This window comes from Choloepus didactylus, chromosome 4, assembly GCF_015220235.1.
Source record: "Choloepus didactylus isolate mChoDid1 chromosome 4, mChoDid1.pri, whole genome shotgun sequence".
Taxonomy (NCBI): Eukaryota; Metazoa; Chordata; class Mammalia; order Pilosa; family Megalonychidae; genus Choloepus; species Choloepus didactylus.
This window is the reverse complement of record NC_051310.1, coordinates 117,404,656-117,428,071: the sequence shown is the minus strand read 5'-3', so window position 1 is coordinate 117,428,071 and position 23,416 is coordinate 117,404,656. Positions and strand designations below refer to the sequence as shown.

Sequence of the window (23,416 nt, the reverse complement as noted above, 5' to 3'; positions counted from 1 at the left end):
TTACACTTTAAAATATGTAGAGGCTTTTAAAATAAGTTTCACCGTAAAATGTTACTTGACCAAAATATTCATATGTTTATTAGGGGAAAATAATTTTTATGCAAAGAAACTTTCTCAGAGATTAAAAATTACTTTCAGAGTAGATTGCCATTTTAAATTCCTCTAGATAAACAGGGGGTGTTTTTACTTACTTGAACTGTAAGACTTTACTATACTCATTAAATCTTGTGATGACACTCACATCAATGAAAGGTTTGGGCTCTATAAGGAAGAAAGAAAGCAAACAAACAACAGCCCAATCAAGGTTTACACCAGGCCAAAATAGAGTTAACTTAAATTTTATAGTAGGGCATATCTTGACTTAATTTCTTTCTTATACCTGAATCCAAAGCAATAGATTTGGGAGGAGCCACAGGATGAAACACAACGGGAAACATTGCACCTGGTAATTGATTATCAACCTGAAAGAAAAGAAAAACCAACCCAGAAGAATTTAAAATAATTTGAATTTAACCTTTGGTTCCAGAGACAATGTCTTAGAAACAACCACTAATTATATCATAATTATCTACATACATATGTGGCGCTATTAGAAGTTTTACTTTATCTATAAAACAACTTATACACCTCAGCAAAGGTAAACCTTTATATAAAGGAACATATGAATGGCCTTGTAATTGCACTGACATTGTACATACAGCAGGAACACCATTAATGAAAATGTTGATACATATGGATGGATCACGAGATTTCAACTCTATTATTTAAATAAAGTGGAAGTGGAGACTACATACAAAATCAGAGGGTAACTATAAGGAAGAAATAAAACAAAAACATCCTAAATAGTACTTAGCAGTTAAAAGGAAGGAAGGAAAGGAGGGGGGAAGAAAACAAACAAAAAGCCATCAATAAAGCCACCTTCATTCCCATGACGAATGATATAGAAAAATCTTATTTTGGGATCCCTCAACAAATTCAACGTAAGCTCAGTGCAAGAAAACATTCTTGCAAGCTAACTGGTTAAATTAAATAGTCTCCAAAATTACAAGATCTTTGAATTCAGATTCTAAGTAAGACCCTGAATCCACAGAATACACAGCAATAGGAGGAAAAACATATAAGAAAAGAAAAGATACCAATTACAATGCATTCTACAATCTTGTAAAAAGAAATTTCACCCCTAAGATTCCCAAAGTGATTAGATACATCTGTTTACTTAAACATGACAGTGTTACCTGAAGCCAGTACAACCTGGCCCTTAAACTTCTCTGGTGAGGAGACTGCTTAAATTCAATCTGAATTCCTGATAAAAAATCTCGCTTAATAGGGCACCGAATAGGGAAGCGCATTTCCATTGGGACTTTATCAAAATTGACCTGGAATAAAAAAACACATGTCTTTGATATAAACTGGTATAAGCAGTAGTGCTACTCCATTTAAAATATCTTTTACTAATCAAATTTAAAGGGAATTTTATCTTTATGTCTCACCAAAAGATCTACCCTAAGGTGATATACAGTTGAGATCTTTGAAGCAGAACCATCATGTTTCTACCAGTCATAAGGAAAACAATTGAGAAACTTTTCAATTATAGAAACTGTACCTAAAGAAAGTAAAATGATTAAAAAAAAAAACAAAAAAAACCTCAATTCTAAAAGAAAATTCTTAAACAAATTTTGTTTTATAATGAATAGTAAACAGCTGTATGGTTTTTTAAATTCATTTGAGCATAGCCAAGATTTATGCATATCTGGTGACCAATGCAAACACAACCATCAGCTACCAAAGACAGAGAATAAACAAAACTGTAGGACTTAAGCAGAACAAGTTAGCAATTGTGGTCAAGCTTCTGGGGTCTTCCTGGAGTAAAGCTAACTTTTAGGTTCAGTTCTATAAGGGCCCATGTAGAGCACACCTTTATTTGTGTACATCTACCTATACCCCCAAATCATTCACATTTAATAAATTTAATTAAGCAGGGTTTGTATAGGTTTTTCACTGTTGAAATATACACTTTTACATTGCCTTTATTTAGCAATATATTTTGGTATCATTCAAAATTTAAGAGGAAAAAATTACAAGAAGCAATCAATCTATTATCTTACTGAAACAAACTACTGTGAAACTATCTGGCTTATAAATAAAACCAATTATAAAAACACGGAAGAAAAACAGTTTCAAATCCTGTTTCATAGAACACAAAAGCAATGTAATATATTTTAACTGAAAACATACTAATATATTAATGGTAATGCTAACCCTACTAACTTTTATCAACTAATAAATTAATCATTTTCCTTACACAGTGTACTTGGACATTAAACTACTTTCTCATTACCACCAAAACCAAATCAAATAAATTTTTGATATACCTCAAAATTATTGTCTAGTTTAATCCAACCATGGTCTCTTGATACGTGATATTTTTGATAAGACTGTTCCAGTAAGAGTATCTGCTTTTGACTAAAAGGCTTCCATTTCTGTTTTGGTTTCATCTCCCAAACAACACCAGAACTAAAATAATTCACAAAGAAAAATAAATTAGGAATACATACTTAGGTTTGCGGAACTATTCCACTATAAATTATTGCAACCATCAGTATTCTGTGAAAATTACACTGATTTGATAGAACAAATTTTATAAATATCAAAATATATCTGTTTTGCAAAAGTAAATAAGGAAAAAGGGCAGAAGAAATGTATTTCTATCACACATTTGACATCAATGAATTAGAGTAGGGATCAGCAAACTTTTTCTGCAAAGGACCAAATCATAAATATTTTACGCTTGGTGGGCTGAGGCACAACAGAGGTTATTATATAAGTACTTAGATAACAAGAAAGAAAATAAACTTTACAAATTTCTTTAATTGATGAAATTCAAAATATAAAAATAATAATTGAACACAACTTTTAAAAACACAGGTCTATTAATGAGAAAACCAGACTTCTTTTGTAAAGGGATAATAATTCACTTAGGACTCAAAGTTAGTGCTCCCTATTACCAAAATGGACTGCAAATCCATATGCTAATCTATAATGGGCATTTTTGAAAAAGACTTTTTACACAGCTAAGTACTGCCAAATATTGAGCACATTATTTTAATTAAGCATATTCCTTGTTTGAAAGGTATTTATAGAATTCTACTAGATTCTTCTCTTGACATTTGTCATTTAACATGTCAAAGCATTACAGCTCAACCATTTCCAACTGAAGGTAGGTGGAAGCTCCTCAAGTACCCAGTAATAGATTTTGAAATGGGGAAATTTCCTTTGCACTTGCACTGAGGTGGGGAAAAAATGTTTCTGGGATTGTAGCTGCATACTACCAAAAACATAACACTACAAATTTATGTGGGAATTGAGATCTCGCATCTTGTTCTAACTTTGGACAGTACAGGAAGTATATAAAGCAGCCTGACATTACTTGTGATTCAAAGGATGCTACTTGTCATTGAAATGACTTTATTGCAGTATAAATTTTGCATATAAGAGCTGTTTGCCTTGTAATTTTAGGTTGAATTCATGAAGAAACATTATTAGGTCTTCAGCAAAAGGTAATTTTGAAAGCCATTTTGTGTTCAATAATAGTAGTATAGGGTGGTTCTGTTTATTTAGGAACATTTTAATCTCGGCCCAGAGCTCAAAAAGAGTGCAATAAAACTTTACCACTTTGTCACCACACGGCTGCATAGGAAGGTAAGACAGAATATTTAGCTTCAAATTTTGAAAAAAATTCACAGAACTAATGATGCTTTAGTCTATGAGAATGAACAAAGTTCACTGACACTACTGGTTGACTATTCATGTTGCTCCAGATGTCCTCAACTTTTCAAGCAACTGTTCTCATCAAAAGGCTAATGGTGTTAAACAAGTTTATTTTCTCTAGGTACTTTCTTCAGCTGCAATTGGATATGAATGAATTAACATACCACTCATAAAAGGCTTTCCCTTATTTGGCTATCAAATGTGTCACTCACAGAAACTTACTTTAGTTGCAGCCTCATTTTTGTTTTTTGTTTGTTTATTTCTGTGAAGAAATTCTGCTGTGATGAGATATTTTGGGTGAAATTTTCTAATTTTTCTGGCTATTACTTTATTGTGAGTTGGGAATATTGTGAGGAGTGCTTAGTCTGATAATGTCAACATACATTGTAATTCCAAAACAAACATAATGCTTTGCCATTTCATTCTGGTAAGACAGTTCACATTTCACACTGTCCAAAAGAGTGACCTTCGAAGTCTACTTTTCTCTTCTTGTTTTGACATGATGGGTATGTATTAGTAATACAAATAAATAAATGTTGTGGTACAGTGATACTCATGGAACTCAAAACATTTGAATTGTAACTGCACTATGATTTACTGTGTACTGAGCAGCCGTGCAAAAGCAGTCATAAAAGCATATAAGAATGAGTGTGGTTGGTTCCATTAAAACTCTATTTCTGAATATTGAAATTTGAATGTCACAAAATTTTCATGTGTTACAAAATATTATTCTTTTGATTTTTAATTAACCATTTGAAATGTAAAAACCATTCTTAGCTCACAGGCTATATAAAAACAGGCAGCAGGTTAGATTTGGCCCTTGGGCCATAGTTTGCTGACTCTGAATTCTGTTTGCATAGTTATAAAATAAAACTCTGCAATATTTTAATTTATGTAGCATGTTGATATTTGTCAAGGATATCGGTAACAATTTCTTCAATATACATTATGTTTAGGGAACACCAGTTAATGAAGGTCTTGAATAAAATAGTCATTAAAAATTATATAACTGACTTATTTTTTTCCTTTGTTTTACCGAATGTATATGTGTTAGAAAAGGCAATCAAGTTCTTTTAGATGAAATTTTAAAATGTCCTTTAAATAAAAGCCAAACTGACAAAATACAATAGCACATGTAATAGTAAAGTAAAAAGAAGTTAAATCAAAGAAGAAAAGAGGAGAGAAAATTAGATGTATATGACCCCAAAAGTGTTTTTCATATTTAGTTTTAGTAAAAATACTAAACAATAATGAAATAAAAACCAAGAGAATGAATTATTTATGTATATATACACACAGATATAAATGTATTACTATTATAACAGTCTATTATAATATCATTTATGGAACCTTTAATCTGTTACCAGGTGTTGTGCAAAGTGCTTTATTTATATTACTTCTATATTTATTTAATTTTTTTACCTCCCTAAACACATGACTATTGATAGGTCCTATGCTGGTTATACACGTATTACATGAACCATCTCACCATCAGCCTCTAATAAAGAATGTCTTTTATTAAATTCAATGATTTAATGTGGAAAAAAAATAAATTAAAATATTTTCATACAAGTATAAATAGAACCAGAGAGAATAAATGGTCATAACATTATTAGTAAGTTCTCAATGACCACCCATTAAAGATTATGTACCCATGTGATTTTTTCCTCTATGAACCTTTTTTCTAATTTCTGTCTATTGCCTTCTCCTAACCCATGCCAGTTTCTCCACCCTCCACTGCACAAAACAAATTACTTGCTTTGGCCTCTTTATTTCCAGTGCATAATGTACACATGGCTTTGTAGCATTTCCCAGGATTTTTATAACTCATTTTCCAAAATTCAACAACACCGATACAAATAACAAAGAAACAAATCTCTTTCTTCCCCACCAATTGGCAAAGAGTATTTTAAGAGCAAAGACAGTATCTTAAGTCATGTTTCTACCTCTGGGGCTTTTTAACTAACAGTGTAAACAACTGTTCGGTAAAGTTTGCTGAATGAATATACAGTATATCAAATTCAAACAGGTATCTGTTTGCTTTCATCAAACTGGATATCATCAACTCAAATGTCTTTTAAAGATTTCTGATGTCTTATCTTCCTTCTTCCATACCTCGTAATGCCAATATACGAAACTTCTTGCTTGCTTTCATTGTTAACCAGGGAAAGCCCAAGACTGTGGAGAGACAAAGTTATTTCATGATCTGCTTGCTCCATTTCTTCTGCTTGTCGTGCTTTGGAAACCAAGGCAACATCATCAGTGAAAAGCAAGACTCTCTGGCGCCCATCTAGAAATGATACCCAGTGTATCTGGATGTTGGCATCATATGGAAACTGTCCACATTCATCCTGAGAAAAAGAAACACTTTTGATCAATTCCCGAAGAGTAAGTTATTACATAAAGTTGAACTATAGTAACTAAGAAAAATTAGAAAAGTTAAAAAAAAGAGACTAAATTAGAAAACTCTAACTATCAAAGTGAAATAAACTGAATAAAGCTATAGGCTATCTTAAAACAAGTTTTTCAAAAACATCAAAAGTTAGTAGCGCCCATTTTTTTATACCTTAGTTTCAGTTACTTAGTGCTTTAAGAGTACTTAACAGGAACAAGAGCACTGTTCAATGGCACCAATGCCGTAAGATGCTTAAGTGTCTCTAAGCTCAATAACAAAATGGTTCAGAAGTTTATTAGGGAAGTAACTCCTTCCACTTGAGGATCCTGTACCCCAGAAAAACATGTTCTTAAACTTAAATCAATTCCTGAGGGTGTGAACCCATTCTAAGTAGGACCTTTTGGTGCGTTTACTTCAGTTAAGGCGTGGCCCAACTCAATTGGCCTTTATCCTTTAAGCAAAATGAAATTCAGTCAGATAGAGAGAAAGCCACAAGAAGCAAGAAGCTGAAGGTCATCAGAACCCAGAGGAGAAGGGAGAAGCCAGGAGGATCCACCATGTGCATTGCTATGTGACAGAGAAGCCAAGGACCACAAAACACCACAGAGAGCCCCAGAATGCCAATTTCCAGGAAGAAAGCATCACCTTGATAATGCCTTGAGTTGGACTTTCCCTAGACAAAAAACCATGAGCCAACAAATCCCCATTGTTTACGCCAGCACATTGCATGGTACTTGTTTCAGCAGCCAGAAAAACTAAAACAGACACAAAGTTAAGGAATAGACAATTCAGGGACTAGATCAGAGTTAACATACTAAAATATAAATGTGAAAAGTGTGCAACAAATAAGACAAACAAACAGAAAATAATGGCCCATGAAAAGGAGCAAGATAAAAAATCAAAAACATCAGTGAAAAAGATCAGACTCTAGATACAGCAAATGAAGATATTTTAAAAAATTAACTTCAGAGGGTTTGGAGGAGGCAAGATGGCAGCATAGAGAGGAGTGGAATTTAGTTAGTCCCATGAAACAACTAATAAACAACCAGGAACAACTAGTAAATAATTTGGAATAACTGCTGGGGGACAACCGTGACTGTCCACACATCATACACCAATCTGGATTGGAAGGAATGCCTGAGATCACAGCATAAAATCTGTAAGGAAAAACTGCAGAACCGTGCTGGGAGCCCCTTTCCCCTATGGCAGGCTGAGCTGCAAAATCTCACTGTGATAGAAAACAGGACTCTCCAAGTGAACATAGCTCAGCTGAGCTCCAACTGGGGTTTTTAATTAACAAAGGCAGACTGCTGAATACAAGCTACAAACCCCCAACAAGCAGACAGAGGCTTTCAGTGACAACTGACCTTACAGAACCAGAAGACTCATCTGTCCAGGGAGGGGGAGCCCAGAAGACCAGGTGTTACCTCTGGCCAACAAGTGAAACAGGGGGGCTGTGTACTGGCTCTAAAAGTAGGCCTTCTGTCCCTTTTTCTCTCTCTCAACCTGAGGGGCACAGTGGAGATTTCATCAGCCATTTTCAGTTCACAGTGCTCTGACCCAGACAGGGGTAGAGATAACAGAGTCAGAGAAACAATTCAAATGCAGATGAAACTCCCTAGGGGATTTATCTTCCCTAAGAATAGGGAGGTGGGGTCCAGCTTTCCCTTCAGAACCAGATGCCAGAGCCTGGGAGAAAACAGCCAAAACAGAAACTAAAGAGGCCACACTTCATACTAGTCGGGAGCAACAGGCCGACAGGCGCCACCTGCTGGGCAGGTTAGAAAAAGTACAATGACTAGAAACCTCACAGGAAAGTCTGTCATTCCTCTAAGACACATCCTGAATATAACCCCATTCTGAGACCTGAACCCATTCTGCTCTGGGAAAATCTGATTGAGGTAACCAAGGAAACCAGATGCCTAGACAACAGAAATCTACCATCTACACTAGGGAAAAATGAGCATATGGCCCAGTCAGAGGAACAAACTTACACCTCAATCAAGATACAGCTGAGATATTGTTTCACTTTAATGAAACAATCTACAAAAGATTTTCAAAGAAATATGCTAAATCAAATCAAATACCAAATCAGTGAGTTCAGGGAAGACATGGAAAAAGAGATGTAGGCTATAAAGAAAACACTGGGAGAACATGAGGCAGATATCGAAAGTTTGAAGAAACAACTGGCAGAATCTATGGAAACAAAAGGCACAACACAAGAGATGAAAAACACAATGGAGACATACAACAGCAGATCTCAAGAGGCAGAATAAAATACTCAGGAACTGGAGAATAAGACACCTGAAATCCTACACACAGAAGAACAGATAGGTAAAAGAATGGAAAAACATGAGCAACATCTCAGGGAACTGAATGACAACATGAAATGCATGAATGTACATGTCATGGGTATCCCAGGAGAAGAGAAAGGAAAAGGGGCAGAAGCAATAATAGAGAAAATAATCAATGAAAATTTCCCATCTATTATGAAAGACATAAAATTACAGATCCAAGAAGCACAGAGTACTCCAAACAGAATAGATCTGAATAGACCTACACCAGGACACTTAAAAATCAGATTATCAAATGTCAAAGACAAAGAGAGAATCCTGAAAGCAACAAGAGAAAAGCAATCCATCTCATACAAAGGAAGCTTGATAAGACTATGTGTGGATTTCTCAGTAGAAACCATGGAAGCAACAAGGAAGTGGTGTGATATATTTAAGATACTAAAAGAGAAAAACCACCAACCAAGAATCCTATATCAGGAAAAACTGTCCTTCAAGTATGAATGAGAGTTTAAAATATTCTCTGACAAACAGATAGAGAGTTTATGAACAAGATACCTGCACTACAGAAAGTACTAAAGGGAGCACTACAGACAGATAGGAAAAGACAGGAGTGAGAGGTTTGGAACACAATTTTGGGTGATGGCAGCACAACAATGAAAGTACACTGAACAAAGATGACTGTGAATTTGGTTGAAAGAGGAAGGTTAGGAGCATGTGGGACACCAGAAGGAAAGAGGAAAGATAAAGACTGGGACTGTGAACTCAGTGAAACCTAGGGTACTCAACAATTGATAAAATATAAAATATGTTTTTACATGTGGGAGAACAAATGAATGTCAACCTTGCAAGGTATTAAAAATAGGGTGGAATTGGGGAAAAAACACAATCAATGCAAACTAGAGACTATAGTTAACAGAAACATTGTATTATGATTCCTTTAATGTAACAAAGGAAATATACCAAAACTAAAAGCCTATAAGAGGGGGACATAAGGGAAGGGTATGGGACTCTTGGCATTGGTGATGCTGTCTGACTTTTTTATAGTACTTTAGTTTAATTCTATTTTTCCTTTTGTTCTTTTTAGCTGTCATGTTTTATTTCTTTCTTATTCTTTTTCTTTTGTCTCTCTACCCTCTTTGACTCTTCCTCCTTCTTTGTGGAAGAAATGGTGATGTCCTTATATAGATAGTGGTGATGGTAGTGAATACATAAATATGTTACTATATAGGGAACCATTGATTGTTTACTTAGGATGGAAAGTATGGTGGGTGAACAAAACCGTCTTAAAAAAAAAAAAAAACAGGCTGATGAAGAAACCTTGAGGGCACTACATTGAGTGAAATAAGTCAGACACATAAGGACAGATATTGCAGGGTCTCACTGATATGAACTAATTATAATATGTAAACTCATAGACATGAAATATACGTTAACAGGATACAGAACGAGGCTAAAGAATGGGGAGCAGTTGCTTATTATGAGCAGAATGTTCCACTAGGTTGGACTTAAGTGTTTGGAAATGAACAGAGGTGATGGTAGCACATTATTGTGAGAATAACTAACAGTGCTGAATGGTGTGTGAATGTGGTGCAAAGGGGAAGCTTAGAGTCACATATATCACCAGAAGTTAAGTTTGAGGTTAAAAGATGGGAATGTATAAAGCAGTGAATCTTGTGGTGGACAATGTCTGTGATTAACTGTACAAATATTAAAAATCTCTTTCATGAACCAGAACAAATGTATGACATTATAATTAGAAGTTAGCAATAGAGGGGTATTTAGGGAAAAATATACCTATTGCAAACTACGTACTACAGTTAATAGTATTTCAACATTATTTCATCAACAGTAACAAATGTACTATACCAATACTACGATACAATAATGGAGGGGGGCTGGTTAGGGGTATGGGAGGAATTGAATTTCCTTTTTTTTTTTTTTTTTTTTTTTTTTGTCTTTATTTCTTTTCTTGAGTAATGAAAATGTTCTAAAAATTGGAAAAAAAATTAATTGTGGTGATGGATGCACAGCTGTGTGATGGTACCGTGGGCAAGTGACTATGCACTTTGGATCTCTGGATAACTGTATTGTATGTGAACAATCTCAATAAAATTAAATTAAAAAAAATTAACTTCATATGCTAAAAGAGCTAAAGGAATGCACAAAGAACTAAAGGGTATCAGGAAAATGATATTGACAGATTTGAAGGGAGAATGTAGCAGCCCAGGGGTTGGAACACCCCCTCCCTTAGGGAAAAAGGTGGAGCCTTGAGCATGCAGAAGCCTGCATGACCAAAGCAGAGACATCAAGGTCATTGAGCCTAACTACTGTTGGTAATCAAGTTTCATGAGACTCAGCTGAGGTTTCTTTGCAACCAAATCTATCAAGGCTCTGCTGAACTATATAAAGCACTCCTCTTCCTCTTGTTTGTGTGGATCATTGACTTCCATTTCCCAACCAGCGCCATTGGGGAAAAAAATCCTCCTGTATGTAAGTCCCTAATTAAAATTTAAGGATAACTTTTTGCTAGGCATGTTCTTTGGTCTTGGGGTTGAGTTGGGTTGGAGCATTTGGTGAGTCATCCAGGAGGCCAAAGACCTGCCAGCCATAGAAGGCATGAGTACTGGGAAAGGAGGTTCCTCAGAAGGAATCCTGGGATGGTCTGCAAACATCCATGTGGGGATGGGTGGCTAGATGAATAAGGGCCACCAAGGGCATATGGAGATGCTCACAACTCCACAGCTGGACTAACAGCCCTCCTGCAACAGTCCTGAGGACAGTTGGGATTCCATAAGAAAAGGGAAAGCCACCAGGCTGCTGCAGCTGTAGCATGACTGCTTCTGGAGGCTGTGTGATCAGCTATGGAAGATGCCTTGATGGCCAAAGCGACAGTTCACCACCTGGAAGAGGAATTTAAGTTAGAGAAGGATATGTGGGTAGCCCAAGTGGAGTTGAAAGATGCTTTAAATGGGGATACGCCGAGTAGAGGGAAATCTGGAAACATTAGTGTGTCATTACACTAAGGTAAAGGAGAGGAAGCTACTGTGCCAGTTTGAAACAGTTATGGATTCCAGAAGAGCCATGATCTTTTAATCCAGTCTTGTTGGGTGGAACTTTTTGAATGAATGTTTCCATGGAGATGTGACCTACCCAACTGTGTGTGAGAGCTCTGATTAAACTATTTCCATGGAGGTGTGGGTCTTAATTAGATCACAGGAGTCCTTTAAGAAGGCTCACAGAAAGAAGGAGCTCAGAGAAGCTGAGAGAGACATTTTGGAGAGAAGCTAAGATATATAATCCAGAGTTTTCCCCCAGGAGAAGCTAAGAGCCAACACATACCCAGACACTTGGAGATGCAGACAGGAAGACGTTTGGAGATGCTAAGCTAAGACATGGAGCCCAGAGTTTGCCCTGGAGAAGCTAAGAGAAGACTCCTAGTTGCTTAGAGAGAAACACCCCAGGAGAACAAGCAAAGATGCACAGGAGCTGAGAGAGAGAAGCTGAGACAGAAGCCCAGAGACATCTGGAGACAGCCATTTTGAAACCAGAACCCGGGAGCAAAGGACCAAGAGACAACAGTCACATGCCTTCCCAGCTGACAGAGGTGTTCTGGATGCCATCAGCCTTTCTTCAGTGAAGGTGAAGATATCCTCTTCGATGCCTTAGTTTGGACACTTTTACGGCCTTAGAACCGTAAATCTGCAACCTAATAAACCCCCTTTATAAAAGCCAATCCATTTCTGGTATTTTGCATAAAAGCAGCTTTAGCAAACTGGAACAGTCAAGGTTCAAGTAAGATGTATTCTAACTGCCCCTGATTAGGATCCCAAAGTTTGGGACCCAGTGGATTTTTCTTCAGACTATGAGGATTCCCAGTCTGACTGGGAGAAGGAAGATGAAGGATATAAATCTATTCATCCTCTGATCCAATGTAAGATTAAGTCAGAGCACGTCCCAGCCCAACTGGGTCCCCATACAGATGGGGATGATGCCACTGATGCAGCTGCAGCCCTGGCTGTACTGGTTGAGCAAAGAATACATGTTTCATTGCAAGATTTTACTGATTCTGAATTATGAGAAATTGGGACTCAGTATAGGCATAAACCTAAAGAACTTTTATCAAATTGGCTACTGTGGTTGTGAGATACCAGTGCAAATGGTGTACTGCTGCTCTCAGGGCATGAGATGAGTAAATTGTCCTCTCGCACCACCCATTCTTCTCTGCATCAAAGCATGTATTTGTTAGCCCCTAAAAGGGAAACCAATTTACTACTTAATTGGCTTATATTCCAGTGTAAGGAGGTATGGCCCCACAAGAGGAATCTGCCCCATCAAACCACCTATTGTAATACCACTAACAAACTACAAGATGTTTTGAGGGGGCTAGGGATGAAGCATATGGTTTATACACTGGGCGTCAACGAACTGGATAGTGTATCTTACACCACAGGCATTAATGAGATAACTCTACACACTGCTCCCAATCACTGATATGGGATGTTGGTGCCCAGTCTCAACCCACTTACAGGACAGCCTATCTCACAGGCTACCCAAATGATTGCACACATGGGAGAGACATATTGCCTAAGAACTATGGGTTGTGTCCTGAGGGGACATGATAGTCCAAACCAGGTGCCATGTAGACAAATGTGGAGAGACCTAATAGCTGCTGGAGATAAAGATGAGGATATCGATGAGCAACCAAATGCAGTATTAGTTAAACTGTGGAGCAAGCTGCCCAAGGAACAAAGGTTCATTAAGCTTGACACCAGATCACTAGAGGAGGATGTGGATTCTGGATAAAAGACATGGCCAATACCATACAAAGAGCCCTCCGCCCCACCGGCCGAGGACATCTGGGATGCCCCCTTCCCCTTAGCATAGGTGGTAGGTCGAGATCCCCAGATAAGAACAATATATGGGGACACTGGGGATTAGAGGCCACATATAGAACTATCTTTTGGTCCCGTACTAATGAACATAGAATTCTGGCCTTAGAAGACACCAGAGCAGAACGCACCTTAATATATAGGAAACAGCAGCAAACTGAGGAGCCCTATTCTAACCACTGCTGGATATGGGGGCCAAAGTATTAAAGCAACACAACAACAAATACTTATGCAGACTGGCTAGTTACCACCTCAAAAGTACACAGTGTACATATCTCCTATTCCAGAATACACAGTGGGAATTGATATTTTGCAAAATATCATTTTACAAACTACTGTAGGTGAATTTCGTCTCCAATGCCGGGTGGTCAAAACTGTCCAAAGAGGACATGCTAAATGGTCACTGGTAAAAGTACCCTCCCCCAGACACATGATCACAGCACATCAATATCAGTTACCAGGGGGCCATCAAGAAATCAATGCCACCACTAAAGAATTGGAAAGAGTGGGCATTATAATCCCCACTCACAGCCCATTTTAATAGCTCAGCCTGGCCAGTGAAGAAGCCTGATGGTGCAAGGTGGATGACTACTGATTACAGAGAACTTAACAAAGTAACTCCTCCTTTGTTTGCAATTGTATCAAGCATAGCTACTTTGTTAAAGGACCTAAGTGCTCAGTTAGGCCAATTTCATTTTGTATTGGGTCTTGCTAACGCCTTTTTTAGCATTCTTTAGATCCCTCCAGCCAGTCTGCATTCGCCTTCACATGGGAAGAACAACAGTGGACATTTACCATGGTACCACAAGGATATCTTCATAGTCCCACTATCTGCCATGGTTTGGTAGCTCAAGATTTTAAAATGTGGAGACTTCTGGCAAAGATCGCTCCCTTTCATTATACTGATGATGTTTTGTTAACAAGTAACTCTCTTGCAGAATTGGAAACCACTGCTAAGACCACAGTGACCCACCTCGAAAGCCAGGAATGGGTTATAAACAGGGACAAACTACAAGGGCTCAATCCTCTGTCAAATTCTTGGGTGTTGTCTGGTCAAGTAAGACGAAGACTATTTCCTCTGTTGTTGGTGATGAATTGCAAAATTACCCCACTCCACATACTCCTAAATAGCTTATAGCTTTCTGTGGTTTGCTGGGTTATTGGAAACTGTTTATACCCCATTTAGTGCAGATTCTAAAACCTTCTGTATGTCCTAGTTAGGAAAGGAAAAACATGGGAATGGGATTGCTCTACAGCAGGCTGCTTTTGAAAAAGCCAAATGGGCTATCACACAGGCTCAGGTTTTACAGGGGGTGGACCCAGATGTGCCTTGAGAATTAGAGATGATCAGTACCAATATCGGCTTTGGGTGGGGTTTGTGGTAAAGGCAACAGGCAAAGCAAGTTCCCACTGACTTTTGGTCTCAGCTCTGGAAAAGAGCTGAACTGCAGTACAGTCCCTTAGAAAAATAACTGTGTGCTGCCTATAATGCCTTACGGCAAGTTGAAGGGCTAACTCAGAAATGTCCTGTGAACTTAAAAACAATCACCCCCATACAGGGATGGATACAGGACACTGCCATTAAGGCTCACTCTGGAAGAACACAATTGAGTACATTAACAAAATGGAAAGTGATTATTATTAAAAAGTCAGAAATTTACAAGTGTTGGGGAGGATGTGGAGTTAAGAACAGAATTGACATATGAAGCGGCAATCCCACTTCTAGGTCTATATCAAGGAGAACTGAAAGTAGGGATTCAAACAGATATTTGCAAATCAATGTTTATAACAGCATTATTCACAACTGCCAAAAGGTGGAAGCAACCCAAGTGTCCATCAACAGAAGAAAAGATAAACAAAATGTGATACACACACACACACACACACATACACAATGGAACATTACTCAGCCTTAAAAAGGAATGAAGTTCTGATACATGCTACAATATGGATGAATCTTGAAGATATCATGTTGAGTGAAATAAGCAGATAAAAAAGGACAAATATTATATGATCTCATTGATATGAAATAATTAAAATATGCAAATTTATAGTCAGAAATTAGAATACACATTACCAAGGACTGGGGTGGGGTTGGGAAATTGGTATTAATGCTTGATTGGTATGTAGATTCTGTTTGTGATGATCAAAAAGTCTTGGTAATGGATGGGGAGGACTGCACAACATAGTGAATGTAATCATCCTGCCACCCCCACTCCCACTTGTATATCTGAAAGTGGTAAAATGGAAAATTTTAAGTTGTACATGTTACCAGAATAAAATTTTTTAAAAAAACCATAGAACTGTACAACACAAAGAATAAACCCTATTATAAACTATGGACTACAGTTGTTGATACAATTATACTAACATTCTTTCATCAATTAATTATAACAAAGATGACTAATGTAAAATGTTAATAATAGAGACAATAACAGAGATAATTTTGTGTTGAGACAGGGAAGGGTATATGGGAACTCTGAAGTTTCTGCATGATTTTTCTGTAAATCTACAACCGCTCTAATTAAAAAGAAAGAAAGAAGAGAACAGTGCCTCCCTGGCTAATAAAGAGTGGTCAATAAACATTAGCTATTATTATTGTAATTTTGTTTTTCATTTTTTAATTGATAAGACTACCAGTAGTTTGCCTATTTTTTGTGTGTGTTTATATATGTGTGCATTTTAAGATTAGGCTTATTATGTGTTCTAATTTTTTAATTAATTAATTTCTATTTTTTATTTTAATCACATCTCCTGATTTTGTTATGTTTTTCTGATATTCTCATTCTAACTTAAACTGAATGCTCAATTCTTTTTATTTTCATTAGTTTTACTTAATGCAAACATTGAATGCTATGAATTGACTTCTAAGAATACCTCTGGCTGCTTCTTACAACTTTAAATATAGTGATCTTTTACCTGTTTTCTTAAGATCCTATAATCACTTTACATTCTTTCCTTGATGAAATCATTATACAGAAGATATTTTTTTCAATTTTTATGTTAGAAGTTCCTCATTTCGCAAAGGTTTTCAGTGCATTTTTCAGAATATTGTTCAAGTTTCCCTTGCTTAATAGTACTCTTATTTCCTTCTGGGAAAATCTCTCTCCCCTCACTCTGTGTAGTCTCAGCATGTAAAGACAATCTCGCAGAAGCTGACAGATTCTTCCTTTCTCTATCGGTTTAGCCTAGAATTGAAAAATGTGACCTTAACTCTGCCAACTGGACATTCTGTCCTGAAAACACAAATCCTAACTAAGCAAAGGCCATTCATGTAACATCAACAATATGCAGCCTCTTGAACAACTTTGCTTCCTAAATCCCAGCCTTCCGGAGCTACCTTGGTTCCTGTCCAATCCCAAACCCAGTTTTCCAACCTCCTATCAAGTCTAAGAATCTCTGATATCCTTCTAATAAGTTCCCTTCTGCTTGTTAGCCAGTTAGGTTTCAACCACTTTGCAAACAAAGAACTCCACTGATATAATGATCTTATAAGATTTTATACCCACTTTCACAATTAATGAACAAGTTATCACAATAACAAAATCCTAACTCTGAATCTACACTGCTATGCTCCTTCAGTGAGTAGTCATTGGTTAAACGTCCGATAACAGTATCACCATGAAAAGCACCTTCTGACAGCTTTTTTCATCACTTCAAGCTTACAGAAGCACCACTGACAGTTTTCTTACTCACTTTATGTTTACACATGCATACAGGAATAAGATCTTCTCTTTTAAAGTGATTTATATTAATCAAAAACCTCTTCACTTCCTCCAACTAAATAACCAAAAACTCTCTCCAGTTGCAATTTTCCTCTTTCAAAATGTGTATACATTAAGGTACATGCAGATTCAGTGGCTCTCAAACACACTGAATAGATTTTTATCTCATGCTGTCTCTGAGAAAATAAACAAGTAAAGGATGTTAACAAGAGCACAGAATTAGTTGAGTTTTGCTGTTTAAAATGTATTATTACTTTCAAGGTACATTATATTATAGTCAAAGTAGCCTATCCAATTTTTCTTATACTCTATCTAGTATATGATCAAATTTTGTAAATGTTTCAGAGTTACTTATGAAGAAGGTGAATTTTCTCTTCATAAACTGCAAAATTTGATATGTATCTTGTTTATATATCTTGGTTCAAGCTCAGATATTATTCAAATACATTCTGATCCTATTGTTTTTCATCTATTGGTACTGTTAAAAATTAAATGAGGCATGTTAAAATATCCTCAGGCAATTGTGATTCCAGCATTTTAACTTTTATATTTCAATGTTGTTATTCATTGCACGAAGGTTTATAGCCATCCCACTTTCTCTGTCATATTATCATAATCTATTTAATAGTTATTGCTTTGAATTAGTTGGTCAGAAACTAAAATCAATAAATTTGCTTTCTTTTTACTTCTATTTGTGCTTTAAATCTTTGCCATCTGTTCATCCTTATAACTTTCTGTGTTAGTTTGGATAAGACATATCCTTCAGAACTAGCATAGAGTTAGATACTGTTTTTTTAATGTAACCTGAGTTTTTTCTTTTCTTTTTTTTTTTTTTTTTTGTCTTTTAATAAGGGAATGTAAACCATTTTCATTTATTGATGAGAAACATCAGCTAGTAAAATTCTATGGACTTTGAAGCCAGACAAAACTGGTTTTGAATCCCAACCAGGAAACCTAACATAATGGTTAGTGATAATATATGAAAAATATAATTTTTATATATATTAAAAAGCATTGGTATTATATGCACTCAAAAAAAGGCATTTCTCACTGATTATATACTTCTTTAGTTTTCTTTCATTTTCTTTTACCATAAAAGAAAAGTTTTCTTCATTTTCTCAATTGTTTTGAAATTCCTTTCTCACTGATTTTAGTCCTAATTGATAGCTTTTAAAAAAAGAAATTATCTTTAATCTGCATTTTTAATTTAAGAACTTAAAATTTAAGATTTGATGGCATATATATGTGGTACGCACATAATATAAATCTGTTTCCCTTTCACCTTAGTTTGTTGTCTTTGTCTTTTATCTCATCTTGCTATCTTCTATTTCATAGATGCCATATCTTTCTAACTTAATGGAGGATTCCAGGCATACATTACAAAAGTTTCATTCTGATTCCCACAGTATAAAATCTTCAGACATGTGATTGCCCTCTGAATCTATAGGATAATGCTCCATTTTACGCATGAAAATTTTTTTTTTCATAAACCCCATGTTGGCTTTTCCTGTTCATCTATACCTTAATGAGGAAAAATCTGTTCAGACTTAGTGTTTGCCAACAATGTAGGGATTTTCTTTGAATTCTATTGTCCACTTGGGCCTGGACAGAACTCCCTTCTCAGATCAATTTAGTGAACAAGGAAATGGGCAATTTCTTTGTTTCTAGTTCAATTTTTCAGTATCTAGTATCTGGCAGACTAATTGCTGACTCTCGGCTTTTCCCACTGTCTGACTCTGTAACACCAAATAAATGAGAAAAATAAAAAACTGCATCCACCTGCATATACTATTAGAATTCTTCCTGAACCTGCCTCTGTAAAGACCTTGACAGCCTCTCCTAGGATATCACTGCTCCTTTCTCTCTAGTGTCTGTACATCATTTACAGAGAATTGGGGCTGCTGAGTAGCATTACACATGAAAAGAGGGGCAATAAAAACTGCATGGTACAGAGGTCCTATGTCTATAAGCCAGGGAGTTAAGAGTATCAAGGAATTTATGCATCTATCTACTTATAAACTTTGAGTTTCTCTGTTGTAAAGGCAAAGCACAAGCAGGCCAAAAGAGCTCCATCAAACTTGTCATAGTGAAAAATCACTCCCAAGATTCTTACAACAGAGGAACTATCAGTCTCAATTTTCAAAAGTGGTATAAGTTTTCAATCTCTTTTATGAGTATTTCAGAGGGAATGTACAAGAGGATAATTCAATCACTGTTGGTCAATTACCATTTTAAAGCAAAAATTAAGAAAGCCTTTTTAAAAATTCGTGTTATCAGATAATGTAATGTGACACTATATAAACTCTCTCATTGTGAAATATAAACATACAGAAACTGGGTGATTTAACACTAATGTAGGAACAATTCCTAATCAGGTAGGAGACTGGTAGATGAATTCTTAGACCCCTTCCAAAGTCTAAAAAATAATACACTTGACTAATTTAGTATCTATTTCAATAAATAGTCCAGTAAATTTGTAATATAAAATCATTTGTATACTGGCAGCTTCCTTTAATTAATGGAACATATAGCACTGCTTGGGAAGACATGCCAGAAAACCTCATATCCAACAGTGGCAAGCTGTTTTTCACTTAGATTTAAAATACGCTCCTTTTTAAAAACAAGGTAAATTTTAAAAAGTACTTGACTGGTTTTTATTTGGGCAAGATAGGGCAGAGTATTTTTTTAAACTGTAAATTATTTTGATAGATCTAAGATAAAATATTGGTACGAATTATTTGTAATCTAAAGTCCATAAATGACTTACTCTGAAAATACTTCCAATTCACTTTTAGTTCAGTAAGGACAGAGAGCTATGGAAAGCCATCTTGTCTATTTCCCTCATCATCATCAGGCTACTCACACAGCACTCATTCACAACAGATGATACCTTCAACAGAGCATGTTCCCCAATATTTTCTGCATATCTCCATGTAAGTTTTCTGGTACCAGTAGGATTTTCCCAGGCAAAAAGTCGAACTTGTTTTGGCAGCAATACCACTTCTTCCTGTGAACCACTGAAACACAATTGACATAAGAAAGATTAAAATATCTTGGCCTTGAGAAACTCAAGACATGTAATTTATTGAGGAGAGGACTGGCACAAAAGTCCCATGAAATTAATTAATAAAACTCACAACTCTGTATAAAGTAAAATATCATAAAATGTCCAATAAACTAATGGGGAAAGACAATAATGCTCTTTATGAAGCTGCAGTAAAGTACTCTTGAATTGATCCAGATAGGCTCACATCAATGGAATTCATTAAGGTAAACAGATTAGTACATCAGAGTCTACCTGTAGAAAACGCTGAGAATTGTAAATATCTTAACAGTAGCAGAACTTTACTCAATGCTTAATTTTCTTTTTATCACTATTTTTAAAATTTATTTGCATTTTAGATCCTGTAGAATGTAAAAAGTGAGTTTACAGACCAAAAATACAACAGTACTGGCATTTATATTTACCTATGCCATTACCCTTACCAGAGAGCCTTATTTTTTCATGTGGCTTTGATCTACTGTCCAGTGTCCTTTCCTTTCAACCTGCAGAACTCTCTTTAGCATCTCTTATAAGGCCAGTCTGATGGTGATGAATCTCTCCACTTTTGTCTACCTGGTAATGTCTTAATATCTTCCTCGTTTCTAAAAGACAGTTTTGCTAGATATAAAGTTCTTGATGGGCAATGTTTTGCTTTCAGCACTGCAAATACATCATCCCACTTCATTCTTGCCTTCTTGGCTTCCCATGAGAAGCTGACACCTGGTCTTATTGAGGCTCCCTTATAGATGACATGTTGCTTTTCTTCTGCAGCTTTCAGAATTCTCTATCTTTAGAAAAGAGAATTTAGAGTTGAACTTCTTGGATGTGTATAATCATGTCTTTCATTAAATTTAGGACATTTTCAGCCATTATTTCTTCAAATATTCTTTCTGCCTCTTTCTTTCTTCTCCTTCTGGGACTACCGTAATGTGCATATTGGTATGCTTGATGGTATCACACAGGTCTCTCAGGCTCTGTTCAATTTTCCTCATTCTGTTTACTTTCTGTTTCTCAGATTGAATAATTTTAATCATCTTATCTTCATGTTCACTGATTCTTTCTTCTGCCTGAAATCCTCCAGGGAAATTTTTATTTCTGTTACTGTGCTCTTCAGCTCTGTTTAGTTCTTTTTCATGATTTCTATCTCTTTATTGGTATTCTCTTCATGTTCATCTATCATTTTCCTAATGTCCCTTAGTTCTTTGCCACATTTTCCTTTAACTCTTAGAGCATATTTAGGATCATTTTTTAAAAGTCTTTGTCTGGTATGTCCAACCTCTGGTTTTTCTCATTGATGGTTTCTAAGTCTTTATCTTGCTCTTTTGCATGAGCCATCATTTCCTATTCCTTTGTTTTGTAAGCTTTTATTGCAACTTTGATATTTTGATATTTTAAGGTGTTTGTTATCTTTGAAATTTAGAAACTGAGGCATCTTTTCCTTAAGCTTGTATCCAGCTAGTGTTGTGACAGATTTCCTTGAAAACTAGGAGCTAACAAAAAAGAATAAAGAAATCACCTTTCTCAGTCTTTGTAGATTGACCCGTTTGAGTACTCTTCTTCAGAGTTTAGGTGTACTAACAATAAGTTTAGAGAATAAGTGTAGGGTCCTCCCCAGTCTTTTCCATGCATGTGTTTTTTTTCCTGGGCATGCATATGTGGCCCTAGGAATTCACCCATTTACATATATCCAAATGTCCCCTTTTCCTAAGAGATAGTGTTTCTCATAGTCCCAGACACTGCATTGTATGTCTCACAGTCAGCAAAACTTTGCCTGAGGCAGCTGCGATTTGACTGCTCTCTTACAGTATTCAGTAGGAGAGCACTGTGAGCTGTCTTCTATATGCAGGGCAAGTTCTGGCATGACAGACCTGTGATAGTGTCCTGGATCAGTCCTTCAGGCAACCACCAGATTGGCATAGACATACATGCTCCCAGTATGTACAAGAGGGTTTCTGTGCTCTCTCCAGGACCAGGGACCAGGGACTTGCACTGGGAATAAGGGCCAGCTCTGCAATGAGCCAGTGAGAAGATGTGGGAAGGGCAAGCCAGGGTGCCACAAAGAGATTTTTTCTACCATTTTTAAAAGCACTTGCTCTGTTACTGCAACACTTTAACTGTTTTCTGGAGTTTTGAGTAGATGATTCCTCCAGTTTGTTATTTAAAGCCTCAATGGGGTGATGGAGCCCTGGAGTAGCTCGCACTGCTGTCTTCATGATCAGAAACCTACTCCTAGGTATTTACCAGGCCAGGGAATTCCATTTTCTCTCCCTCCCATGAGCATCAGCATTTCAGGGGCAGTGCTTCCCTGCCAGTGTGGTGCCCCAATGCTTCTCACAAGAATTTATGGGTTTGGGGATAGACTCCTTCCTCCTATGGTCTCCTTCCAGTTCTCAATGCTTCTCTCAGTCTCAGTGCTTAATTTTAAGCTTTTTAAAAATAATACAATACATAAGAAATATTATGGGTTTTGGTAGGATAAAAAAAAAAAAACAGGTTTTTACTGTTGCTACTAAAGTGTGTTCTGCAGACCAACAGCCTCAGCATTGCCTGGGGGCTTATTGGAAATGCAAGGTCCTGGGTCTGACCCAAGACCTACTGAATCAGAATCTGCATTCTAATAAGAGTCCTGGAAGATCTTAAAGTTTAAGAAGTACTGGTCTATATAGCATAAAACACCTTTTCTATAAAACTAAAAATAAAAGTAATCCAACCAGGTTTCAGCTCTAATCTGTGCTTCTAACTCTCTTTCACTGGATTCAAACCATGAGAGTCAAGAATAGGAAAATCTGCAAGGAATTATATGTTGTAGAATATTATACATTTTATGCCCTTAAAACTACTGGTTATACTAATGGTTATATTAATGGCTTTATGCAAACCAAATTACAGTATAGGCAAGAAAAACAAAATTCCTATCAGTATATACCATGTATTTATCATCACTATCTAATTACAGTCCTCCTTTTTAACGTTCTACTGCCCCTAATCAAAAACATCAGATACCAATTCAAAGGGAGAGATTCCCTGAGCATTACCAAACTACAAAGGAGAGAGAATACTAAAGCAAGTTCACAATCCTTATCTGCAATTCTGAAATTTAAAAAGTTCCAAAAGCCAAAAATTTTTTTATAAGTTTGGTCCAAGAGTTATTTAGCAGAAAAACCTGATCTGAACTGATGTTAGACTATTAATAGCTTTTATTTATTTATATATTTATCCCACTTGGTGTGAGTATTCATAAATTTTGCTGCAGAAATTTTAATGTTTGATTATAGAGTACTGCCTCAAAATCTGCTGAGGGT

General features: G+C 36.3%; 1 protein-coding gene across 4 annotated transcripts in view; it reads right to left on the bottom strand.

Annotated features, from left to right (window-relative positions):
- The window catches only part of VPS13C (vacuolar protein sorting 13 homolog C), a 202,275-nt gene that overhangs the window by 21,297 nt on the left and 157,562 nt on the right, over positions 1 to 23,416 (bottom strand). For 2 of the 4 annotated variants that reach the window (XM_037833799.1, XM_037833798.1), the window contains exons 64-69: positions 19,935 to 20,088; positions 5,884 to 6,119; positions 2,373 to 2,514; positions 1,236 to 1,376; positions 380 to 461; positions 192 to 261 (exon numbers count right to left, since the gene is read on the bottom strand). In XM_037833799.1, the coding sequence (XP_037689727.1) occupies positions 192 to 261; positions 380 to 461; positions 1,236 to 1,376; positions 2,373 to 2,514; positions 5,884 to 6,119; positions 19,935 to 20,088 (825 nt within the window). The remainder of the gene's footprint in view (positions 1 to 191; positions 262 to 379; positions 462 to 1,235; positions 1,377 to 2,372; positions 2,515 to 5,883; positions 6,120 to 19,934; positions 20,089 to 23,416) is intronic. The other 2 variants (XM_037833801.1, XM_037833800.1) reach the window with 1 other exon arrangement.